The sequence below is a fragment of the Trifolium pratense genome, linkage group LG4, assembly GCF_020283565.1.
Source record: "Trifolium pratense cultivar HEN17-A07 linkage group LG4, ARS_RC_1.1, whole genome shotgun sequence".
In the NCBI taxonomy this organism is placed as follows: domain Eukaryota; kingdom Viridiplantae; phylum Streptophyta; class Magnoliopsida; order Fabales; family Fabaceae; genus Trifolium; species Trifolium pratense.
Genome location: NC_060062.1, coordinates 39624893 through 39648464, shown reverse-complemented (window position 1 = coordinate 39648464; position 23572 = coordinate 39624893). Strand labels below are relative to the sequence as shown.

Genomic DNA, 23572 nt, shown 5'->3' with positions numbered 1-23572 from the left:
GGAAAAACAAACTTGAATGTGAATGTAAAGAATGATTTGGTTGTTTCCAGAGAAGCGTGGGGGGAGAGAGGGTGGTAGTATGACGGAATCCAGAAGAGGAGGGATTTTGTGGTCGAAAAAGACTCCAACAATAGGTGGTAAGAGGCCATGATGGTTGGGAGAGACAAAAGGGAAGAGAGAGAAACAAGTGTAGAAGGTCTATGATAGTCTATTGTCAAGCATTGTAATCTAACAGACTATTAGTTGTGCACCGTGGAATATATGATAAGGTGGAGCATGTTAGACAAAGCCATTATTCAATAATGCCAAAGAAATTAATATTTGAACTTAAATATATAAATGAGAGAGAATAATTGATAAAAGAATCTAAATATGCCAGAACAGCTTCAAAGACTACCCTAGGCAGAGGCTTTCTGTGAAATACTGTAAAATGGAAAAATATCAGTGTTTCATCTAAATGCAGGAAAAACATAGGCAAGAATATGATAATTCACTTTTCATTTACTATCCACTAGTGAAACCCACGTGAAAGAATTGCAAAATTTTGGACATTATAGGCTATATAAATATCACAAAATCAGATACAATTCTGGTTGCATCAACTAACATACTTTATGGATTGAGCAGTTCAGTCCAATAAAATTGCAGAACTGACAATGTATATTTTCCTAAGTATGTCTAAAGCAAGTGGGAAACCTTTCTTTTAAAGATTTTTTGTATGTAAACATTTTGCTAGGCTCATAATCGAGGGTAGAAATTAAAAGGACAAAAAGAAACAATTGGCAAGATTCAGTTTCATCTTGCAGCAAATCTTCATTTGCTTCAACCATCTTGTTCAAGAACGCAGATTCCAGAGTTGAGATATTTTTCAGATCGACTTCAGGAAAATGCCAAAAAGGATCTGCAGATCTTATTCCAAATGGGTGGAAAAAGAATTCCAGAGAATATACAGTAGCTGAAGCTGTGTAAATGCAGAGTGAAAGCCGGCCACCAACACTCTAGTAATCTGCCGGTAAGATCCCACAAAACTGGCTACTTTAAGGAACACCACCAGGTTGTGTCCTAAAAGGTTTCTCACTAACAAGCCGTTTGTCAGATGGTCCAGCACCAAGGATCCCAAGTGAGTTAGGGTCAGTAACCCGGATTCCATTACTGGTGATTCTTTGAGGTGGTGGCTGACCCTGGAAATGATCATCACTTTCAGATCTTCTTCTTCGTTTCCATGCCTCAGATTTTCCTGAGTTATTATTATCAGGTTCTGTCACTTGGTAGTTAGCCATATTTTTTAATCCTCTTTGCCTCTCCATATGGCGATGGAATGGGTTTCCATTTCTGTTAAATGAAGCAGAGGGACCAACCCCGGCCTCATCATTTTGTTCCTGTTTAAGTTTGGAATATATTTGATGAAGTCTCTCCCCTGAAAGATGGGAAAAGGTGGATACATATTTCCACAGTCGTACAGTCATTCCTATAAATAAACAAGGAAATAAATTCAGTCATGTAGTAAACAATAGAGAACCCTAAAAACAAAGGCCAACAATAAAGTTATAAGAACTCATGAGTCATGACACATGAACAAAGCAGCTTAAAGCAGAAACCTTTTCTGTGAGGTAAAACTAGGTTATCAGAATGGAGAAAGCACTTACTATCTTGCTTATAGGGTTCCGCTTCATTTTCGAACACAATTTGATCAATCCTTCGCCCAAGAAGTTGTAAATAGTTGCGTATCTTTGAGAGAACCTAAAGTGGACAGGGAATTAGATAGGGTAAACATATCTCAAACAGACATAATAAAAGGAAAGAAGCCTAAGGTGGTACCTTTTCCTTAGGAAGATTAGCACTAGTTGTCTGCAATCTGTGAAGACGTTTCAAAGTTTTCATTTCTTCAACCATCACATCTTGACACCATTCCATCCATTTTACTTCCTTAAACTGCTCATATACTTCTTCATTGTCGGACATTTCACCTTCCTCTTTTACAATAGGTTCAACCTTACGGGGTTTCTGAAACCTATCCTTCCTCATTTGGACATTAACAGAACCTGGTTTTTTCTTCTTCTCCTGTCCACGCAACAGTGAGATATTCATCATATGTTCTTTCTCTTTCTTGGAAGGCTTACGTGCAACTCTGCTATTCACATTTTTTACCCCAAGAACAACGAGTTCCTAGACATTAAGAAAAATGAAGACATTATGACAAGTGACAAGCAATAAATATTGATTCAGCAATTCACATAGTATCCATCCATACATGAAAGGCCAAAGAAAGTGTTGTGATATGGTAATTAATAGAATCAAATGATAGAATATTTGATTGAGATATTTTATGCCTTATTTCCCACTGCAAATATTCTATTTTAGATTAATATATATCTGTAATTAGACTGATATAGGACATATTTAATCTCTACAATCAAGGGATCCTCTTTGTACAGTTTTATCATTACAAGCACTTTGAGATAATCTCTTAAACCATACCAATTCAATGTTACTAGCTGAAAGAAATACAATAATTAGTAGGAAGCAGATCATGAATTAGTATGTGGGATGTAGGGTTGATTCAAAATCAAATCATTATCCTGAATTACCTGGATGTACTACTATCTTTGATCACTTGCATGACAAAATAAATGTTTTTAACAGAAACACTCACGTTTTCTTTGGTATGCTAAATAACCAACATTTTGGGAAAAACTTAATTCGCTTGGTAAATATAGAATTTGCATAGCATATGCAGACATGCTGCAGAGAAATAGATATTGTATGAATGACTATCTAGTTCATTACAGAAGATTCTAGAAACATCTACGTAGTTGTACCACTGAACCCTACTATAATCTACCAGAAACTGGTAATGTTTATATTATGCTCAATTCATATTATGACCTCCTAGCTCTTTTGTGTTTCTTCAGAGCTTCTTATTTCTAGTATATACTATAGTAAATTGAGTTCTAATCCATGTGAATTATCACGTACCAAACGTCTGACAAGTAACTATGAAGTCTAGCAGAAGAATGAGAAGCATGTAAAGGCATGAATTAGCAGATTTGTAAATCATAAATACAGGCGAAACAAGAACATGGCTAAAATTAGAATTCATGTAATGGGCATACTTGCTCCAGAAGGGCATTAGCACGGTCTCTCAAATTTGGAGCTCGTGGCAAGAAAGTTTCGTGGTTTTGGAGTTCTACAGGTGCTATTTTTTTCATGAGGCCAAGCCTTTCATCTAATCTAATCATTTCCCAATTACCAAATCCATGGTAATGTATTCCAAGAAGCAATCTGGCATCATCAACTGTAAAAAGTGAAAGAAAAAAAATTAGCAAATGAAGCAATACAGTCACTTGAAGGAATGCAGAACAAAACTACTTCGAAGGTACACTTACTTTGATTCCACCCACAACCTTTCGACCAGTTTGAAGGTTTAAGATATGATAAAACGCGGAATTGTGCAATGGGATCTTCATACCGGCTAATGCGCTTTGCTAGGAGCTGAAGTTCTTGGACGCGGGTAAGTAGATCATTTGCTTTCACTGGGACACCAAAAAAGTCGAGCACAGGCCCCTGGATGCAATATTACATGTTAAAAACATCTAAGGAAATAATAGAATACATATTATTGAAATATTTTTCTGATTCAATTTCCTTTATCTTCGGCATATATTTCTGATTGTAATTAATTCATATTATTAGATATATTATTATCCCTATAATTAAGGGGCATTTTGATTGTAATCCTATTGTTATAAATAGACAGGACTAAGGGTTCAGGGTTCATCTCATGCAAATCATATTGAATCAAATAACCATTTCCACACCAGCTTTAAGAGAGTTCAATGTTATCCAAACCTTCAGATCCAAATGTTCAATTTCCGCAGCTTCTGAACAACCATCAATTAGAGCATTGAAAAGTTCAATCTGTGCTTCAGGTGGAGCTGCCAAAACTGCACCACCAACGTCAGCAGCAATTAAGTTGATTTGGTTCTCATTCCCGAATTTCATAACCTGGACATTTAAATAGGGATGATCATACAGCAGTAAAATATTTACTAAAATGGATAATAACAAGATTGAAGCAAGCATATTTACGACACATACACAAATAGCAAGCACATACTGATAAGCCAAAAAACCATTCTAAAAGAGCCAAGAGAACAAGAAAAAGACAAGGGTATCATTAACTCAAAGGAACTGTGAATGTCACATTAACAAACAATTGGCTGACCCACAGGGAGGTACAATCCTGAAGTCTATCTAAAAATAAAAGGAGCGGGAAGACATCTTTTTTTAGGGGAAAGAACGGGGCCGAAGCCCATCAGGGAGACATCTTAGATGCTGAAAAGATTTAGAGCACACTCTACTACAATATAAATTAAAGAAAATGTGCATATGGCATAAAAGTCCATGTGATCACTGATAAACACAAGAAACTCCCACAGAAAAAGAAAAAAATAAGTCACTTTCCAGGAAACATGGACTCCATTTGAAGCTTTCTTTAATTCATTGTCATGCTAAGCCTGAGACTATCATGTGTATATGTGTTCTGGTTTACCATACAGATTTTTAAAAGGAACGCCAAACATTTATGTTCAGGTTTGAAGCTCAGACTCATATCGGAGAAGCTTCATTGATCTTACGGACAAAACTGAGTCTCACATTCAGTACGCCAGGTAGAATATGGACATTCAATAACTCAGTTCTCTTCTGCTCACTCACATCCCTACTCTTTATAACACACTATTGATGTTTAAATGCTGATCCCACAGAACCTAACTAACTACTTAATCCACAGATGGCAGAGAGAAAATATAAATGAAATTAGGAGGAAGATTGTCAACAATATATAAAGGCAATGCTTAGAGGATCTCAAACGTTAGGTCTGCCAAAAGCAATAGGATTTTTATAGAAATATAACAATGAAAATTGAGGGAAGTAAAAGAATCTTACTGCACGAGAAAAACGGAGTGCATCTCTTTTAGGTAAATTCCCATATGACCAACTTCTCACTTGGACAGAGGCTCCATCAACCATTGGTACTGCAGGAGCCGAATACTCTGCTTTGCGGCGCTTCTGAACTCGCTCAGTTGGTTCAGGTTCCTTCTTTTTTCTTTTATTACTCCTTTCAGATGGATCAGCCTCTGCATAGCTTTTAATATTTCTTGCAGAACGTGGAGCAAGAGCTTCCTGAACGAAACATTAATCATAAGTCAAGTAAGAGAATAGCATGCTAAGCATTAACTAAAACAAACATTACATATACATAAACCTTAAAAAGTCAACATTGTTACAGATGTTTTGTAATAATATATCAATAAAAGAACAAGATCAAACCTCTGCTTGGAATGCAGCATCAGGCTTTATCCAACGGCTCCAGAAACTTGCATCATCTTCATCATTGCAAAAATTGGCAACCTGCAGCACATAGAAAAGGAGAAACAGCTTATTAATTCCTCATCCTGTCAAAATATATCCTTCCCCCTCCTAAAATGAAAAAGTCATTGCAAAAAAGAAACGCATAGAACAATTAAAACAACAAATTCATGTTACTGTCCACATATCTTACCTTAAATGCACTTAATAACTCATTGCCTTGTTCCTCTTCATCTATCTTCTCTTCAACCTTCTCAGCTCTTTCAAGAATCTCATCTATATTCATACTTAAGAGTCGTTTCTTGCTTTCTTCATCATTTCTTTCTTCCTTAAAAAGCTCTTCTGCTCCAAATCGTAAGATTGCAGACAGTTCATTCTGTCATTTAAGAAGAAAACGTTTGAAACAATAAATATGACAAAAATTAAAAAGGAAAACACCGGGACTTCATATGAAATGATTCAATGCAATCTATACAATTCAAACAGAAGATGCTGTCACCTTAGTAATTTGGGTTTTGTTATCTACAAAGATATCATATAGTATGGTGCGCACATGCTAAAAATATACAATTTCACAAATGTTCTTACTTTATCAAAAAGACTTCCTCCTTTTTTGGCTTCTTTTTTCTCCAGTCTACCTTCTGCATTCAGTTTTTGAATCACCAAATGGTCCAGAACCTGTAGAACACATTCCCATGAAATATTATTGACCTCAAGGCATGTCCACACACAACTGAATCTATCTTGTACGAAAATATTAATATTAAACATACCAAAAATGAGAGAATATCGAAGTTGGACAAAAAAGAATAAAACCAAAACAGCTATTGAATACTCAATGATTCTGAACATACCATCTTCTTCTTAGCACGCTCCAGAATATCTTCTTCAACACTTTTGCTTGTCACAAATCTATATATGTTAACAACTTCTTGTTGCCCAATTCTATGAGCTCTACTCATTGCCTAAAAGAAACAGAGAAATTATGGTAAATACCTATACAGTTAGATGGTTAAGAGTGAGATCAAAACAACTGAAATACACCTGCAGGTCATTTTGCGGATTCCAGTCAGAATCAAATATAATGACCGTGTCTGCTGTGGCAAGGTTGATACCTAAACCTCCTGCTCGTGTTGAAAGAAGGAAGCAAAAATCATCACTACCAGACGCATTGAAATGCTCCATTGCCTGCTGTCGCAGCTCAGATTTTGTACTGCCATCAAGTCTTTGAAATTGAAACCCTCGAAGTGACAAATACTGTGCCAGTATATCTAACATCCTGACCATCTGCAACACACCTCCTATAACTTAGCATCATCATAAACTAATGCTCAAAGTGTATTACATTAAAGCAGAGAAGAGTGTTTAGAAGAGCTTAATCAAAACTCAAGCAATATATGATCTTCACAGCCACCTCTCCATGAACCTTGTACAATAAGGAAGTCTGAAAATCAGCATTTTTGTCACCACTAGGTTTGTCCCGCTCACGTAATTTATTTTTATCAGTTAACTTCTAAGGAGAGTGAAAATAAGAAGCAAGTAACATGCACCACTTTCAACCAGGGAATCCTTCTTTTGCAATATTTTTTTATATTTCCAAACATTTGTGGTTTGAGTTCATGAATTCTTCAAGCGATTCTAGTCATGTGATTCAAAGAGGTTTTGAAGAATGTTGAAAGAAGATTTTCCTTTTTTCCTTGTTTTGGCAGGCTTTTCCTGCCAACTTCAACCTTTGGTTCCTCTCCTCTTTTCTCCCAATCCCTCTCCTAACTCTCTCTATCTTTTCATTAAAATGTAATCAAATAATTAAGACAGTGGGAGATAGACAGTTAGGAGAGGGATGGAAAGAAAAGAGGAGAGGATCCAATTTCTCAATCTTTAGTCATAATCACACTAAACTCAGTATTTCTTTAAAAGAAAGTATTAATATTTATAATCAAACCTAATCTGTTCCCGTGCTAAATGTCACCTTAAACACCAAAGGGGATTAACTAGAGCCTTTGTAACTGCATGAATGGACCAGCTTAACAAATAAATAAAAAACTGGATAATAACAGTTGACAATATGTAATTCTTCCTTAGAATTTTGGATTGGACCTAACTGAACGCGCTACAAAACCAGCTTGTAAGGTGAGGATTACCCTCACTTATATCTCTCATCCAATGTTCTCTTAACAAAAATTAATGACACTCAAAGTGTGATCTCACTAATTCTCCAGAGAGCCACAACCACCAGAATATAATGAAAACAAAAATTGCATGAGTACACAAGAAACAATCAAGACCATCCAGTATATTAGTTTCAACTTTTAACAACAAACCTGAGAGAAAATCAGAACACGATGTTTGGTCTCATGCAATCTAACAAGCAGCTTATCAAGTATCACAAGCTTGCCACTGCTAAAGACAATTCTCTCAAGTTTACTGTTGTCACTGCCTCCAGAGTCCCCACCATAGCCATGATCAGCACTTTCAAATAGGAAGGGATGGTTGCAACACTTTTTCAATTCCACCACAATATTTAGAAGAGAAACCTGAAATTTAGCACAAAGTACACTTGAGTTTAGTAATATAGTGATTTTTTTTAGTAAGAAAGGATTTAGAAATATACAATCAAATTCATCAAGGTTTTGTTAGTCCAATTGATAACATTATATTACCACAATTTACAATTATTAGGTTTTATATTGAGCATAAAACTCATCCTTATTAGGAAAGAGATAAATCAAAACCATAAATAGCTTCTTGCATGTAGATGAGTAGATCCAACTTTTTTTTCTCTTTCAAATAATGAAAATTTTCAACAATAAACCACACTAGCTCTAGCATCTTTCTACTGAGAATCAATGTTTACAATTACATAGTGCAAAGAAACCAAGCATAAGCCGAGTATTGGCATTAGAGTGAAAATTTAGAATTTTTGTAAGCAGCATCTGTAAAAACATAAACTTGGCAGTTTAGGACCAGATTGGCATTTATTGTTCCATTAACCATTATAGTGAAGAAAGCACAGAGTATCCATGTACAGATGATTGCTAGAAACACAAGATAGAGATGTAACCTGATTCCCGCGAACTCCTTTGTTTAAATTTTGAAAGTTACGTTCCAAAATCCACTTATAATACCTAAAGGAAAGAAATCAGCCGCATGTATATAGAATGTGGACTAACAGGAGTAGCTTTTTTTATCAAAAAAAAAAGAAAGAAAATCACTTACTGTTTCTGAAGAGGAGACATTTCAACCCGAAGAATACGCTCAATTTTGGGGGGTAAAGATTTCTCCACATCTTTGATAACTCTTCGAAGTATGTGTGGCCTCAATTCCATATGAAGATTTGCAAGCTATCATAAAATAATATATGCACGAAAGAATTAAGACCAATGAAAATCAAGTAGTAGAGAAGGGAAAAGTTCTCAAACTCACGAAAGAAAGAATAAATAGTAATTATGAATATGATTATAACAATTTATACCTCATTCTCATGGAAAGAACTCAGATTTTTATAGTTTTGAACAAACTCATCCTTGCTCTTGAACTTGTTAGGATCAAGGAAGTGGAGCAAAGCCCTACAAAACCGGAAGAGTGAGAGGTGAATGTTATACAAATATGGAAAAACAGAGAAAATAAAATAACAGGCAGCATAAATAAAACCTATTTAGAAATCAACACAGTGCACATATAATCATGAACCACAAATCAAATTGGTCTCCTACAACAACAAAATAAGAAGACAATTCCATATCTGTAGGTTTGAATCTTCAAGACAAATCAGACTTTTAGTTTTTTTCTCCTTCATTCTACCTTGAGTCAGAAGGGTGAATGTTAGAGTAAGCTAACTTGTTTTACGCTAGGCTCTAAGTTGAGCATGAGTCCCTAGCTTTCTGAACTGACAGTGGTCAGTCAGTCAGCATAGTGTTAGCTAGTGTATAACCATATCCATTCAGTCTCTACTCTCTAATGGATACAAACATCAAAAATACTGTTGATGTTTCAATTATCTCTCGTATCTTCTCTTGTAAATGTTCCTTCTATTTCTCTCAGTTTCTCTTTAGTAATCAAACTCTAACAGTGAGCATCCACAAAGATGCAGCATAATATACGCAGCAATGAACACGTGGATACAAACAAGCAAGCAATAGCACAATGTGAATGTTAACTCCTCCAATGTTGTATGCAGAACAGTTAACCATGTAGGCTACTTTAAATGGATTAAAACAAAGGGTATATAAATAAGTTACTCTGCCATGCTTCAAGTAATTATATGCACGTTCAGCCCATTAATAGAAAATAGAATCATGCAGGTAGAAGGTACTCAACATTTATCCGTACAAAAATATTAAGAAAGCTAACAGATCCACTAAAGATCTAAGATTCCTTTTGACATATCTATTAAAAGGAAAATATTACTATTACCATAGCTCTTCAACACTATTTTGTAAGGGAGTCCCGGTGATGAGCAACTTATTCTTGGTGCTAAATTCCTAAAAGAGCAGCACAAAAAACATTAAAAATAAAGGTTTACCTCAACAGCATAAACAATAACGCAACATTAAATTGAGAAAAGTTACATACTAAAAGTGATGTATACAACTGCGCCTCGCTATTTTTTAGTCTATGAGCTTCATCTACCATCAGATAATTCCATTTGATCTTGGAGAGAACAGCCTTATCTTTCAAAATTACTTCATATGTAGTCAACAGTGCATTGAATTTTATTGGTTTACCAGGCTTTTTGTCATTATAAAATTCATACTGTTGACAAACCTGCCATAAAGAATCAAAAATAAAAAATAAAAATGAAAAGAATTAACAACAAAGACTAGCAATAACTAGCTTTGATTACAAATTACACCATCTGCATGTATATCACTATAAACAATGGTATGATTAATGATTCTATGCCTGTTAACTTTTCAGCTATTAAAAAGTGGAACAAAACAGATGAATCGGAACTACAACTACTTAAAAGAGCTGAGAAAAATATAAAAATAGCCGATTTCTCTTTTCCAAAGCAAAAAACAACCAAGTAAAATAAATTCAACACCAATGGTAATGTAGCACGCACCAGTGTGTGCTTAAACAGTAAATGAAAGAAAATAGAACTCGACCAAATTCCTATCTAAAGCTACACCTTCTCCTCCAAAGCTAAACCAGTCTATATAAAATGAATTAAGTTAAGACTTTGAAAACGTTCCTAGAAGACAGGATGCAGACCGTCTTACAAAGTACAAACATATAAAAGTTTCATAACTTCAGGAAAATAAACATTCAGGAGATAGCTACTAATTACATGTAAAACTTCCTATTTCCCCCAGGTTTGTTTAGAGAAGTGGGTTCATATATTAATTATGCAGGACAAAGCATACAATTGTGCAAAACAAAAAATAGAAATATACTTTCCTGAATAAAAAGTACACAATGTAAACAGTGTAGAACAAATAGGAGTCAGTGAGAGCTTTCTCTGATACAAAATCCCACACTAAACTAGCCTTTCCTTGTTTCTAAGTCTTGTTCAACTATTTTTTATTGTATTGTATTTTTTCTTACAATGTGCACCCTTTTGAGGTTATCTCATTCAGCATACATGTCTGCAGTCTAATAAAAATACAAGTTGCCGAAATATATTACAGATCTGATAAATTTCAGTTTTACTTGCATATGAATTGAAAACTCATAAAGAGATGTCTCACCTCTCGACTTGCTCGAGTACCAACGTATACAATAATATTCATATCAGGAAGCCACTTCCTGAATTCTTTGGCCCAGTTTGATAAAGTAGACAACGGCACAACTACAAGAAAAGGACCATGGATTTGCTGGGCATTCTGTATAAGGAACAGAAATACATGTTTGTATTACATTATAAGGGCATTTGTAACCAAACAGATAATTGATACTATACCTGTAGAAAACCAAGCATTGATACTGACTGAACAGTTTTCCCAAGACCCATTTCATCAGCTAAAATGACATTTGTATCATTTCTCCAGCTTCAAATGCAATAGACAGTTTTAGAAGACCAAAAAATGAAAAGAAAAAAAAAATACAAACATACACGCATACCTGTTAACAAGAAAATTCAAACCCTCAAGTTGATAATCACGGAGCTTTCCACCCTTCAACCATTCAGGTTGTTCCTCAAGCTTCCGCAAACTTGCTAAACATCATAACCATGGATTAAGAACACAACTAACGTATATAATGTTATATAATATTTAAAACATGAACCGATGAAACTAGATTTTTTTTTTATAGCATATGAAACTAGATTATTGTTCATACCATATTAAAAAACAAATAACTAGGAAAAGGAAATAGGCTTCAGAAAACAAGGGGATATGGAAGGGAACTATCAGAAAATGCTCAAGGAAATTGCTAAAGTAATCATCTTAGAATGGAAATATCAAAGAAATTGCTACTAATCTAATTTGTAATTAGAAAGTAAGACATGCCCTTTTCGGCCATAAATAGAAATAGAAATGGAAAAGAAATAATATTTTAAAAAGTGTTAGGATGTCTAATGGAGAGTGGATGGAATGGTGTGAACTGAAATGTAATAAATACTCTTCCACTGTTTGGATATTATAATGATAAAACAGATAAAAGACTTGTTCTGTGCTATAATCCCATTCCCCCAAATTGGAGAGGGGGGAAAGTGTGGTGTATTGGATGTGAAGAAGTGAGAATTTGAGAGAACATCGGGGAGGGAGAGAACTGTATTGGTGTGTGATCTCCAAAATATTATTGAATGAATTATTACAGATCCACGGTATATATTGAGATCTTAGAGGGAGTGCAACCCGACCTAACCCACTCCGATTTTGTGGGTTGCCTCAAACAAGCGATACACCAAATGAAAATAATTGAGTACAAAAAGTTTACGATTTACCTTCCTCTTATTTTAGAAAAGAAAAAAAGAGATACTAAAAACAATAGTTGGGGTCTTCAGTGATAGTGATTATAGGGCTAGTGCCAGACAGCGAGAGATGACAGTGCTGAGAAGGCTGGCTATCATCAAAAAAGAGGAAGGCTTGACCAACCACAACTGGGCTCAAAATCTCAGCTCACATATTCGGTGGGATCAGTATTATCAATCGCATAAGGTGGATGGCGGACGGCAAAAAAATCCGCCAATTCCACGGCAAAATGGCATGGTGCATCCATCCTTCACAAATTGGCCTCAAGAAGTACACATCCTGATCTTAATCATAATACAAAGTTAAGTGACTTGGGTCTCATCATCAGGATCGAGCTGAGCCTCAAGACACAAAGAACACATACAAGAGTACTTGCATGCTGATTACCCGCCAGCAAGATCCTCAAGACAAAAAGAAAAGTTACAAGGGCTCACGTCTGCAGCAAGATTTGAACTCACGCCATTGTCGGATATGAGTCACATCCTTACCAATACCAACTAGACCAACATTCATTGACAATAAACATCCTATTTATGCTTAACAATTACACCATAAAATCTAATAAAACATAAAATATACTTACCTTTGCTCTTCTTACGCTGGGAATCCACCACCTTTCCTTGAACTGACATTGCAGCCTCTCGAGCCTGTTCAAATACGAAAAATTAAAAACTTCATTTAAAACAATATCCCAACTATCATATATGAGTCTTCATTATGCACCACAGAAAAACATAAATACAACAGCCACCACAAAGCCTAGTGCTGATGGACGTAGATGAGAAACATCGACACTACCCATCAGGTCACCATTCCAAATACTAATTTAACCCAAGCATGCTTAACACTGGGCTAAGATACAGTGGCACTCATAATGAAGATATAGCTCAACGCAGTAATAGCCACAAAGAACAAAACAACAAACAGTCAAATATGAAATCCAGGGTGGTAGAAACTATCAGAAATTCAAACTTCTTTATTCAGAGAAGATGGCTCCAAGAGCATCTGATTACTCAGTTAGTTGTATCCCTGCCATTTAGTATCCTAAAATTTTGAAACTCATCATGTCCTAACTCATTGTAGCCAAATAATGAATAAATACATGCCAAATAATTTTTTATAATAACCATGGTATTGAATCCAGTCAAATAATGAATAAACATCCCACAACCAGCAGTATAATGAGAATAAATAAGTAAATAAAATGAAATAGAGAGCTACCTTATACTCATCAATTGAATGTTGAGCAAAAGCGATATCAATGTCCTTTTCCCTGGTACAATAAAGAAACAAACAAAAAATGTGAGAATCGCATATAGTATTAGTAATATATCATAGGCATCTAATCACTGAGGTAAATCATGAATAAGGACTTAAAACAATAAAGCACATTGCAAAGACAATGCATAAATGTTCTACCCATCGTCCTTTCTAATATGAAGACAACGGATGCACAGAAAATGTACAAAAAATAAATCTACTAAATTTAATGTAATGTACCAAGTCACTTCAGCATAAGATAGTCCTTGCCACTTGACCAGATATTCTGGGATAACATTACCAGAATCATCTTTACTGATCCTGTCTGCAATTATTCTTTCCACCTGAATATGCAAATATTCTAATAAATCAACGATTTCAAGAACAATCAAAGACCGAGTATTTTATTATGCAAAGCATGAAGGAAACCTGACTATTCTGCCTGATAATTTCTAAATCCATCTCCTTACTCACATCATGGACCTCAATCTGCATACAGGTACAAATAATGTTCAAAAACTGAACACAAATTATCATGGTAGAAGAGTGATCTATAACATTATCGGACAGAAATGTATTTAAAACTAACAAGCAAGAAATAATATGTACATAACCAAGCAGAACTAATAAATATACATTTTATTTCATGCTGCAGCTAGATTGAGTAATAGGCTAAAGAAAATAAAGTAAGAAATCAAAACAAGAACAATGAGAGGTAGAAAATGCCTCGGAAAGTGAGGATGACAAGCCAACAGGCCATCCTGCACAATGTATGGCCCAATTAGATAAAACTTTATCCAAACAAAGTCAGGTTAGGCAATTCGCTTATGTATGCAAACTTCCAATAACAAATGAACTGGTAAACATATCCTCTAAAAATATTTAAGCAAAAGCTTCTGTAATCTGTTGTATTTCTTATAAAATCAAGATCTATAAAAATGAATATAGCATCTAAAACAAATTCTTCTAGTAGCTGAACTCAAATATTTACCTCCTCCCTTGAGATTGTCTTTCGGTACCTGATGTCCTCCATTATTTTCTTCGTATAATTCAAAACCTTCTTGAAGCCACTGAGCTGCAATCTCATGTGTAAAGATGTATTATCACACTTCATCCAGAAAGAAATGAAGAAAAACCTCCAAAAAACATGGATGATTAAAATAACCAAAACAATAAGAAAGGATTATTATAACGAAAGAAGAGAGGGAAACAGACAATAGAAACGGCATAACATTGATTAATGCTTAATACACAATAAGAATATATCATACATTTTGTAGCTCTGCAAAAGACTTCCATTGACAGTGCAAATGAGATTGCCCCTTCCATTTTATCAAAAATTCAATCTCATTCCAATCAAATTCAGAATCAAACAGGTGACTCGTTAAAGCAGGCTCTGTTGATCTATTATTCCTTTGGGCATCTTCAGCTGTGCCCTTCAGCTGATGCCAAAGCACCTTTTCAATAGAGTCACTATCGTCCTCTTCAATTTCCTCCTGGGGAACATTTAAAAGAATCAAAGAATTAGAGATAAATTGAAAGTGTACATCAAGTAAAAGGTGGTATCATAGTAATTTAAGTAAAATTCCACATTTCCACTAGCAAGCCATTCCCGTATAAACAAATAATACGATAACTTAGCTCGGGATCCAAGACATTTTACTCCACACAAGATTCCTTTAATCAATATAAAACACTATAATTAATGAAGGCACCTAAAAATGATGACAACTATTCACCCTATACACAAACAGTTCAATAATGTTACTGAAATTTCGCTCTGTAACATAAGGGCGGTCAAGTAATCGACAAATTTCATGACTGAAATTATACCAACACTATACCAAATAACCAAAAAATAAATAAAAAACATAAGTAATAACAAACAAAAGCTCATGGTCTCTCACCAAGCAAGTGGCAATATACAGACTACTCTCGAAATAAAACATTAAAATTAATAAGCCTTTCTTCATGATAGTATTCATTCTCCGATGAAAGGCAATACACATAGCATAAAACTTATAAACACCCTTCAGTTCTCAATCTTCTATATGATAATAATCATTCAAAACAAGTCACTAGTGTCTTTGTTCCAGCCTTCCAATGAACATTCTTAAATCAGTATATAAATTGAATACTTTCATGAATATAAAAAAACCTCTCAATATATTTGGAATGTTTCATAGATTAATTTAGAATATACCTTAGACTGTCAAATAGGGACCGTTTTCCATATTTCTTTATATTTCATTAATTTCCTTAATTAGCTCGGATTAGAAGTCTTGTACATTACTATAAATAAGTGCTGTGCTACTGCTTAGTCTTTTGCATCACGAAAAACCGTGATCACAATTCAAAGTCTATTCTATCTATTCCCTCCTCCCTTTTCGAAAACCCTGTAACTTCAACATGGTATCACACTATCACGGCAGTCTCATCCACATTGACCTGTCTCGTCACTATTACACTGCCGGGTCCCTCTGAAATCTAGAAATCTAGTAAAATCCCATTGTCTCCATCATTATTTTCATCTTGCCAGTCATGCTCAAATTTGGACCACCATTTATATCTCAAGTTCTCTTGGTGGATTTTTCTGTTAGCCGTGTCTGCAATTTATCTTAAATGCCTTAGACCAGTTTGTCCAAGCATCATTTTCATTTCGATAACCTCCGCCGTTATCATATAAAGTTGACACCAGCTATCCCAAATGTAGTTTGGCCCCAGGTAACCTGAATGAAGTTTGACTTCACGGCAGATGATGCTTGACCCAGCAATCCCTAACAAAATATGACCCTGGCAATTGTAAATGCAGTTTGGCCTCGACTATTCCAGATTAGCTATGAAGTAGCTATGGTTCATACTAGACTCCAATCACAAACAATACCAATGGTAATTTCTCCTGTCCCATTAGTGAGTCATGCCATGATGAATTATCCAAGGTTATACACACCATTCTTAATTTCAATATTTATTTATTTTGTATCCTAAATTTTATTGTGGTCTAAATCTTCCAAATGTTGTTCTTGGTAGATTTGAAGAAATTTTGGTTCTTGCAGTTACAATTGCTTACCACAAAATTCCCATTGATGATCATTCCAGAGAGCCACATCTACCTACGTTAACATTTCGACTACCTCTTCAAGTTACTGGTTGTTTCAACAATCTTGTGGGGTCCTTTTTTAGTATTGTTCATCTATCTAAAATCTCCAACATCCCTAAGTTGCCTTTCTTACCATGGTTTGAGTAGCCCGTGTTGTATTTTCCTTTTTAAGGTTTCATTTGCAACAAGCATATAGTAAGGTTTTGCTTGAAGGGGTGTGTTAGAATACATAAAAATATCTCATAATATTTGGGTTGTATTTTAGAGTAATTTAGAAAACAGTATATTATATCTTAGGATTGGTTTCTATATTTCATGATTTGTTGCCATACTTAAATAGGATTTGGAGTCCAATAATACCATGATTAATTTCCTTGTTTAGTTAGAATTAGATGTCTAGTATTAGTATAAACAGGGGGTTAGTGTTTGGTCTTTTGTATTCAAATCATAATCACAATTCAACATCATCATTCTCTTCTCTCCTTCCCTATCTAACTTCAGCAATAGTGAAAACAAAAGTCAATATCAAAATGGTAGGTGTAACTGAGTAATCATTAGTTTATCACAATATAGTTCCATTCCATTCAGTGAAGGGATGGCAAAAATATTCATATCCGCGGATATCTACAGATAAAATCCGCCACGGACATGGAGCGGGTATTATGGATATTTGTGGGTAAGATAAATGGATATTTCAACTATCTGTTAATTAATGCATACAGATGCAGATTTAATGGTATTTGTATCCATGGATATCCGTACCCGTTAGTTAATACAAAAATTACATAAATATTCTTAGTAATCAAATATAAAAGAGCCTTTTAAATTCTTTCGAACTTTGTTTTAATTAGAAATGAAATATATGAATTTTTTTTCTTAAGAGAAACGTATGGAATATAATAATTGTTATTTTTCAATAAAAAATTACTGCTTTTAGTTACTTTAACATATGCAACATTGCATTTAGTGTAGCTCACGATGTGGCAGCTTACGCATTAGACATATTGGGAATAGAGGCGTTATCACACTGCCGTCATGAGAGCCTAATGAAATGTCAAAAAAAATTCCTCGGAAGTTTAATCATTTAATTAGGCTTTTTATTGGGTGTTGAAGGGATTCCAGCCTTCAAATGCCATAACATCTCTGAAGAATTTAGAGCTTGCTTCTTTGCAGCTCTCGTGTTTTTCTTGTGTCTTATCTCATGCTATCCGCAATTCTCTCTGACCCACTCTACATAGGTGATTATTTCTTTGCAGTTCTAGATATTTTAGTTTCTGTCTACCTCTACATCGCTAGAGATTTCCGGCCACGATCTGCTGCCTCCATCAATTTTTTTCCCTCCTCACTGGTCAGTTTCAGTCCTGTTTGAGACCTTTTTGTTGTTAATTATGAATGTGATGAATTTTGTGCAACTTTAATTATTTTTAAGAATTTATATGTAAATATACATTACATGAACTATATAAAAAAATCAGAATAGCAGTCACATCCTGCTATCTACTATCCGGTTATAGAACTTTGAGGTCAATTGATCGACTAACCGGGATTGATAGCCACTGGTTCCAATTTCAAAAATTTCGCAGAACATTGAAATCGAAACAATTGAATAGAAAATAGGTGTTTTAAGATATCAGGTGCATTTAATCAGACCACCAAATACCTACAAATGCACTAACCTGAACCAATTCCCCATGTAACCACCACAACAATAAGAGTCAACACGTCTCAGGAAGGCCAACTACTACTACTTACAAAAAATAAATTGGGCCAACTGGTTTGTAGTCCTTGGTGCGCCCTCCTAATTTGGAACGGCATACGCTGCCCATTTGTTCATATCTCATTGGACTCAAACACTTCGAATTATCAGGGTGTCTCTCTACCTCTCAACTTCATTCCACATAAGATAGCATTATTAGCCCCATGATTAGATCTACCAATGACTGCTTCAGTGTAGGTATGTATGCCCCCTCTGTTCTTTCTAGTAAAACCTTTTTCCCATCAAATAAAGCCACTAACCTCCTCACTCATAACATACTACCAAAACTTTCACCCAAAAAAGGCATGTCTACGCGGTAGTCAGTTAATTTGAAATCTAAAAGAGCCTTTGGGTATCATATCATCTGACAGTGACATGATGATTTCAGCTTTACATATGTGAGAATTGACAAATAAAATTTTATGGGTTTTAGTAGACAAGCAAACCCCAAAATATTCACACTAAATACAGACACCCAAAGAAACAAAGTCTAAAGTATGTTCAAATATGAATAATGAAGGATTTACCTTTTGAGACTTTTTTTTCTTCCCTTCATCAGCTTCTTCACTTCCATCACTTTCAACATATGATATCTTCCTAACCGCCCTAGTAGAAGTGCGGACCTCACTGCTGTGGGTAGAAAAACTGTTGGTTGCAGAAAAGCGGCTGTTATTCTTGCGGACATTGAAACTTCTCTTTCTTGTGCTTTTGAAATCATCATCACTATCACTGTCAGAATCATCTGTTGTTGACTCATTATCTTCAAAAGATGATTTGAATCTTCTTTGTCTGCTAGATGCAACACCTGCTTTGCGATCTCTGGTAGATTTTATACTTTTTCTAACCTTACCTTGTTGCCTTCCCTTGGGTTTTCTAGTATAGAAAGATTCGTCATCATCAGAGACATCTAGACTTTCATCACTGTCATCATTTTCATCCGATCCTATAGCTTCCCAATCTTTATCCTGCAACAACAATCAAACCATCTAATATTCAGAAACATCCTCCAAATAACCAAATACCTTACTTTGAAACTAACAATGAAGCAACATTTGACCTCTAACAAAAATATACAACCTCTTAATAGATAAAGGACCATTATTGCAGATGATAAATGACTTGATAATAACAATAACCACAAAATGACTTGATAGTAACAATAACCACAACAAATAAACAACCTTGGTTAAGGTATGGCCACTTGCGGCAGGCTCAAAATCTGCATCATCAGGATCATCTTCTGCAAGGTATAGGAAAAAAGAGGCATCACTGGAGTTCATCAATATCTAGTGTACTAGGTAACAAGGCCTAAACATTATTAGCCAATTTTAAAGTAGCATTTCATGCATGAGAAACAATCTTTTGTGCAAATTCAATGCGTAACATACCATCTACTTCATCTTCTTCTTCATAATCACCATCATCATCTGAAATCCTAGATTTCCTATGCACAGTTCTTTTCGTGGAAGTAGACATCTGTTGAGGCCATGAATTTCGTCCAGTAGGCTTGTGAATCCCATTATAATGCTGCAATGAGTCACTTTGATCTTCCCCATCCTGCTCATAATATTCATCAGACAACATCTCTTCTGCAGGAACATCAGAGTGGCTTCTTCGGCTTTTACCTGCCTCCTTTTGTCCATCATCATCTTCCGAGTCTAGCCTTCCTGTTTCTCCATCCAATGAATTATCTTCGGATCCCCCTGCATTTCTATAGTCTGATCCACTTTTTGATTCCTTCCCAGATTCAGAACCATTTTGAGGACACATTGGTTGGCAGTCCTTCCAAAATGTTGAACCCCACTTTCCAACCGTAGATGATTTACTACCAGCAGCCTGTAAGTTGGATTCTCTCATAGCATCTCCATCATCGGCCGTTCCCTCATTTTGCGGTCTACAGGCAGCATCTGGTCCACCATCACTCTCATATTGTGCCTCCAAGTTCATATCGAATTCTTTCTCGCTAGAAGTTGCATCATTACATTCATTACCTACCAATCTATTGATATTATTAGCATCCTGTCCTAGGCCTTTATCTTCCATAACACCATGCGAGACTGTATCATTTACGAAGTTCCTAAAGAAAGCCATATTGTAACGTATGACTAACTTACAATTATACTTACTTCAACCTCCTCTCTATAAGAGTGATTGGTCATAACAATAATAAAAAAAGTGAAATATATCACTTGTTGCTTCTGTTATCTACAGTGTATCTCCACAAAAACCTGAACAGCAAAGAGTGAAAAATGGTCAGCACGATCCAAACTTATCCTCAATATACCACACGTTGCATGTTAAATTTAAATATAACAAAATGAAAATCTCACATTACAATACAAGAAAAGCAGGTGAACTAATTTACAGCTCACAAATTTTTAAAAAAATTATGTATACTAACAACACCTCAAAGCATGCTTAATTTGTTAAATGATCAAATTATCCAAGTTCAACAATCAGAAACAACATTAAGTTGAAATTCCACTATAAATCAGTCGATAGTTAATGATTCTGTTAAAATTCCAGTTAACTTAGTTCCACACCTGGAAACCAAGTAACTGGAAGTGGAGATTATATGAAAAACAGAGTAGGAGTTGAACATAATTAGGTGAATTCAATTTTAACATTGAAAGTATAGGTTAAACACGGTCCTATCTGCATCAAAGCGAGTTAATGAACAAGCTACATTGATGAAGAATTGAAGAAACCGGTTCAAAAGAGTGTCTGGTTCAACGGTCAAAATTGAATTGAATTAAAACCCATGTTATGCAAAACTCGAATTGCAACACCATGAAATGCACAAAAACAATCAAAACCACGTTAATTTTCAAAAACAGAGCCAAAATTTGAATCGGAACGGATCAATAAGCAAACTCAACGAAGCTCGTCACTAAAAGTAAAACCCCAAAGGCTTGTAAAACGTTTACTTCAAAACCTAAAAACCAATCTAAATCCGAAATCAAAATCACAATTCAGAAACGAATTCACTATTCAACAATCAAATCCATGCGGCGATGATTCAAAAACTCGCGGCTCTTACCTTAACAAAAAAAACTACACAAAGCAAAACGAAGTTCCGTTCCGTTAATTTTGATTCAAACCGAATGAAAAAGCAACGACCGACGGTGCGCAGGTTAATAAAATAATCATGCGCACCTCATCTTCCGATGAGGAATCGTCAGAAACTGAATCGCCGGCGGCGAATATGAATTGGAAAATTGGAAACAAAAATCGGTCGTTGTTTTTTGAAGGTGAAGTGGAAAACGAAATTGGAAATGATGAAACGGTTACGACGGAGAGATTCGCCGGTTGCGGCGGCGCGTTTGATTGGGAAAGTGAAAAACGACGCGGTGTTTTGGATTAACCGACGAAGGTGTGAAGATGAGAGGGTAAGAGAGAGAAATGAAAGTCTTTACTCTTTAGGGAAAGGCGCACGGGAAAATAAAATATTAATAATGAGTGGAATATTTTTTTTGTTTTTTTTCGTTTACTTACATTTTTTTTGGGCAAAATTAGGGTGGTAAGAAGTGTATAATAAGAAAAAAAAATAAGTGTATAAGAAAAAATTTGTTAATATAGGGTTTTTTATAATAATTATTATAAAAATATGATATGATATGATAACAAATAATTATTGTAATTTGAATGGTTAATTTTATTATTTAATTCTTATCGAATGAGCTACCGAAAATATGTAACGCCCGAGTCTGACAAGGGCGGGGAGTGGTTGTCGGTGCATGAGGCATGACAATTAGCGGCTCCTGGCAGCTTCTAGGGAAAAACGAATCACATAGGAAGGAATGCTTATAAGGATTGATGGGTACTACCTATACCAACAAGATGCATCTTCTTTTTTATAGCTCATTCGATAAGAACTCCACAGTTAAGCGTGTTTGACTTGGAGTAGTCATTGGATGGTTGACCTTTTGGGAAGTTTCCCGGAAAGCGTGTGAGTGAGGACAAGATACGCTGAAAAGACTCGTGTTGGTTTGTAGGGTCGGTCGACAATGCGTAAAGCCTTATAGGATGTTACAGTCAGTGTAAAATTAATTTACACTAACGATGCGTAGTCTTTAAACTCTTTGATATTTTCAAATAACATAATATATGGATGTGTAATTATTTTTTTTGGATATATTAATGTTTGACAAAAATATGCTATTCATTTATGTTGTTTTGACCGTATATTTTTAATCATATATAAATGTAAATATTAGCATATAAGATCTTGTTCAATTTGTTTTGATAAGTATTTTCAAAATATTAAATTTTTATAATTTTTACTAATAGACAATTAAAGATATTAGTGATCAAAATTGTGCATTAGCGTATGTGCAGTGGTCAAACATGGTCTTATAATTAGGGACGAAGGTAGTATATATTAGTCAAAAATATATATGTTAATTATTGTAAATAATTAATAAGTTGTGGTTATAATGATAAAATAATAATACAACTTTGAGATTTAAACTACTTTGTGTATTTTTTTTTACATATGGATTCATTCATTCAAATTGAAAAGTACATTGATCATTACAAATTCAAGATTGCTAAAAATTGAAAAATGTGAATCTACAAACAATCTTGCAGCACTTAGGTTAATAGCATTTACGACATCATGAAAGTGCCTACAAATATGACAACATAAAAGTAACCGGAATCTTCATACTCCCGGATCTGCAACGTTGACGTCCAAGTCTTCATCAGATCTGTAATGAGTTGAGGTAGATATATCAATTTGAATCAACGAAATATCGTATTAAAATGAACCCAACAAACGCCGCACAAGACGACGACAAACTTAAAAAACAAAAACGAAAAAACAAATCTATGTGGATAATCACTTATTTGAATGAAAATGAAAGAAAAAACAATTCATAAGGGTGATTTTGGATCAAAAATTGATCATAAAACCACCCCTCCTTGATGGATGAACAAAAGAGAAAACTAGGGTTGATGGGGGGAGGGAATGGCGGCTCTGAGAAGAAGAAGAGTAAAACAATAACTACTTTGTGTATTTAAATTACTTTTATTCATTAATCGAATACTAATGGTGAAAATAAAAAATAAAATAAAATTAAAAAAAAATAAAAAACACAACTCTATGTCGTTTGATTTTTAATGTTAACATTTGTTTTCATATTTCATTTTTATTTATTAAAGTCTTTT

General features: G+C 34.8%; 1 protein-coding gene across 1 annotated transcript; it reads right to left on the bottom strand.

The window, feature by feature from the left end:
- Positions 1–526: 526 nt before the first annotated feature.
- On the bottom strand, positions 527–21896 carry LOC123923100 (protein CHROMATIN REMODELING 5). Its single transcript, XM_045975747.1, has 31 exons — positions 21444–21896; positions 19792–20631; positions 19585–19643; positions 18931–19368; positions 14819–15043; positions 14539–14622; positions 13977–14036; positions 13788–13891; positions 13509–13560; positions 12871–12934; positions 11434–11527; positions 11273–11360; positions 11061–11195; positions 9943–10134; positions 9784–9851; positions 8843–8936; positions 8587–8711; positions 8432–8495; positions 7692–7904; positions 6415–6657; positions 6225–6335; positions 5959–6048; positions 5564–5746; positions 5332–5412; positions 4948–5184; positions 3850–4005; positions 3387–3564; positions 3114–3295; positions 1819–2166; positions 1647–1740; positions 527–1468 (listed from the first exon to the last, which is right to left on the bottom strand). The coding sequence occupies exons 2-31, from the start codon at positions 20492–20494 to the stop codon at positions 1038–1040; spliced, it is 5196 nt and encodes a 1731-aa protein (XP_045831703.1). The 5' UTR covers positions 20495–20631; positions 21444–21896; the 3' UTR covers positions 527–1037.
- Positions 21897–23572: the final 1676 nt, after the last annotated feature.

What these genes read in the sequence shown, in the direction of transcription:
- LOC123923100 (XM_045975747.1), bottom strand. Translation starts at nt 20,494, where the DNA reads ATGGCTTTCTTTAGGAACTTCGTAAATGATACAGTCTCGCATGGTGTT. An exon ending in GTACTCGAGCAAGTCGAGAG is followed by an intron (nt 10,135 to 11,060) that starts GTGAGACATCTC and finishes TCTTTATGGCAG; the next exon opens with GTTTGTCAACAGTATGAATT. An exon ending in TTGAACATTTGGATCTGAAG is followed by an intron (nt 3,565 to 3,849) that starts GTTTGGATAACA and finishes TATTGCATCCAG; the next exon opens with GGGCCTGTGCTCGACTTTTT.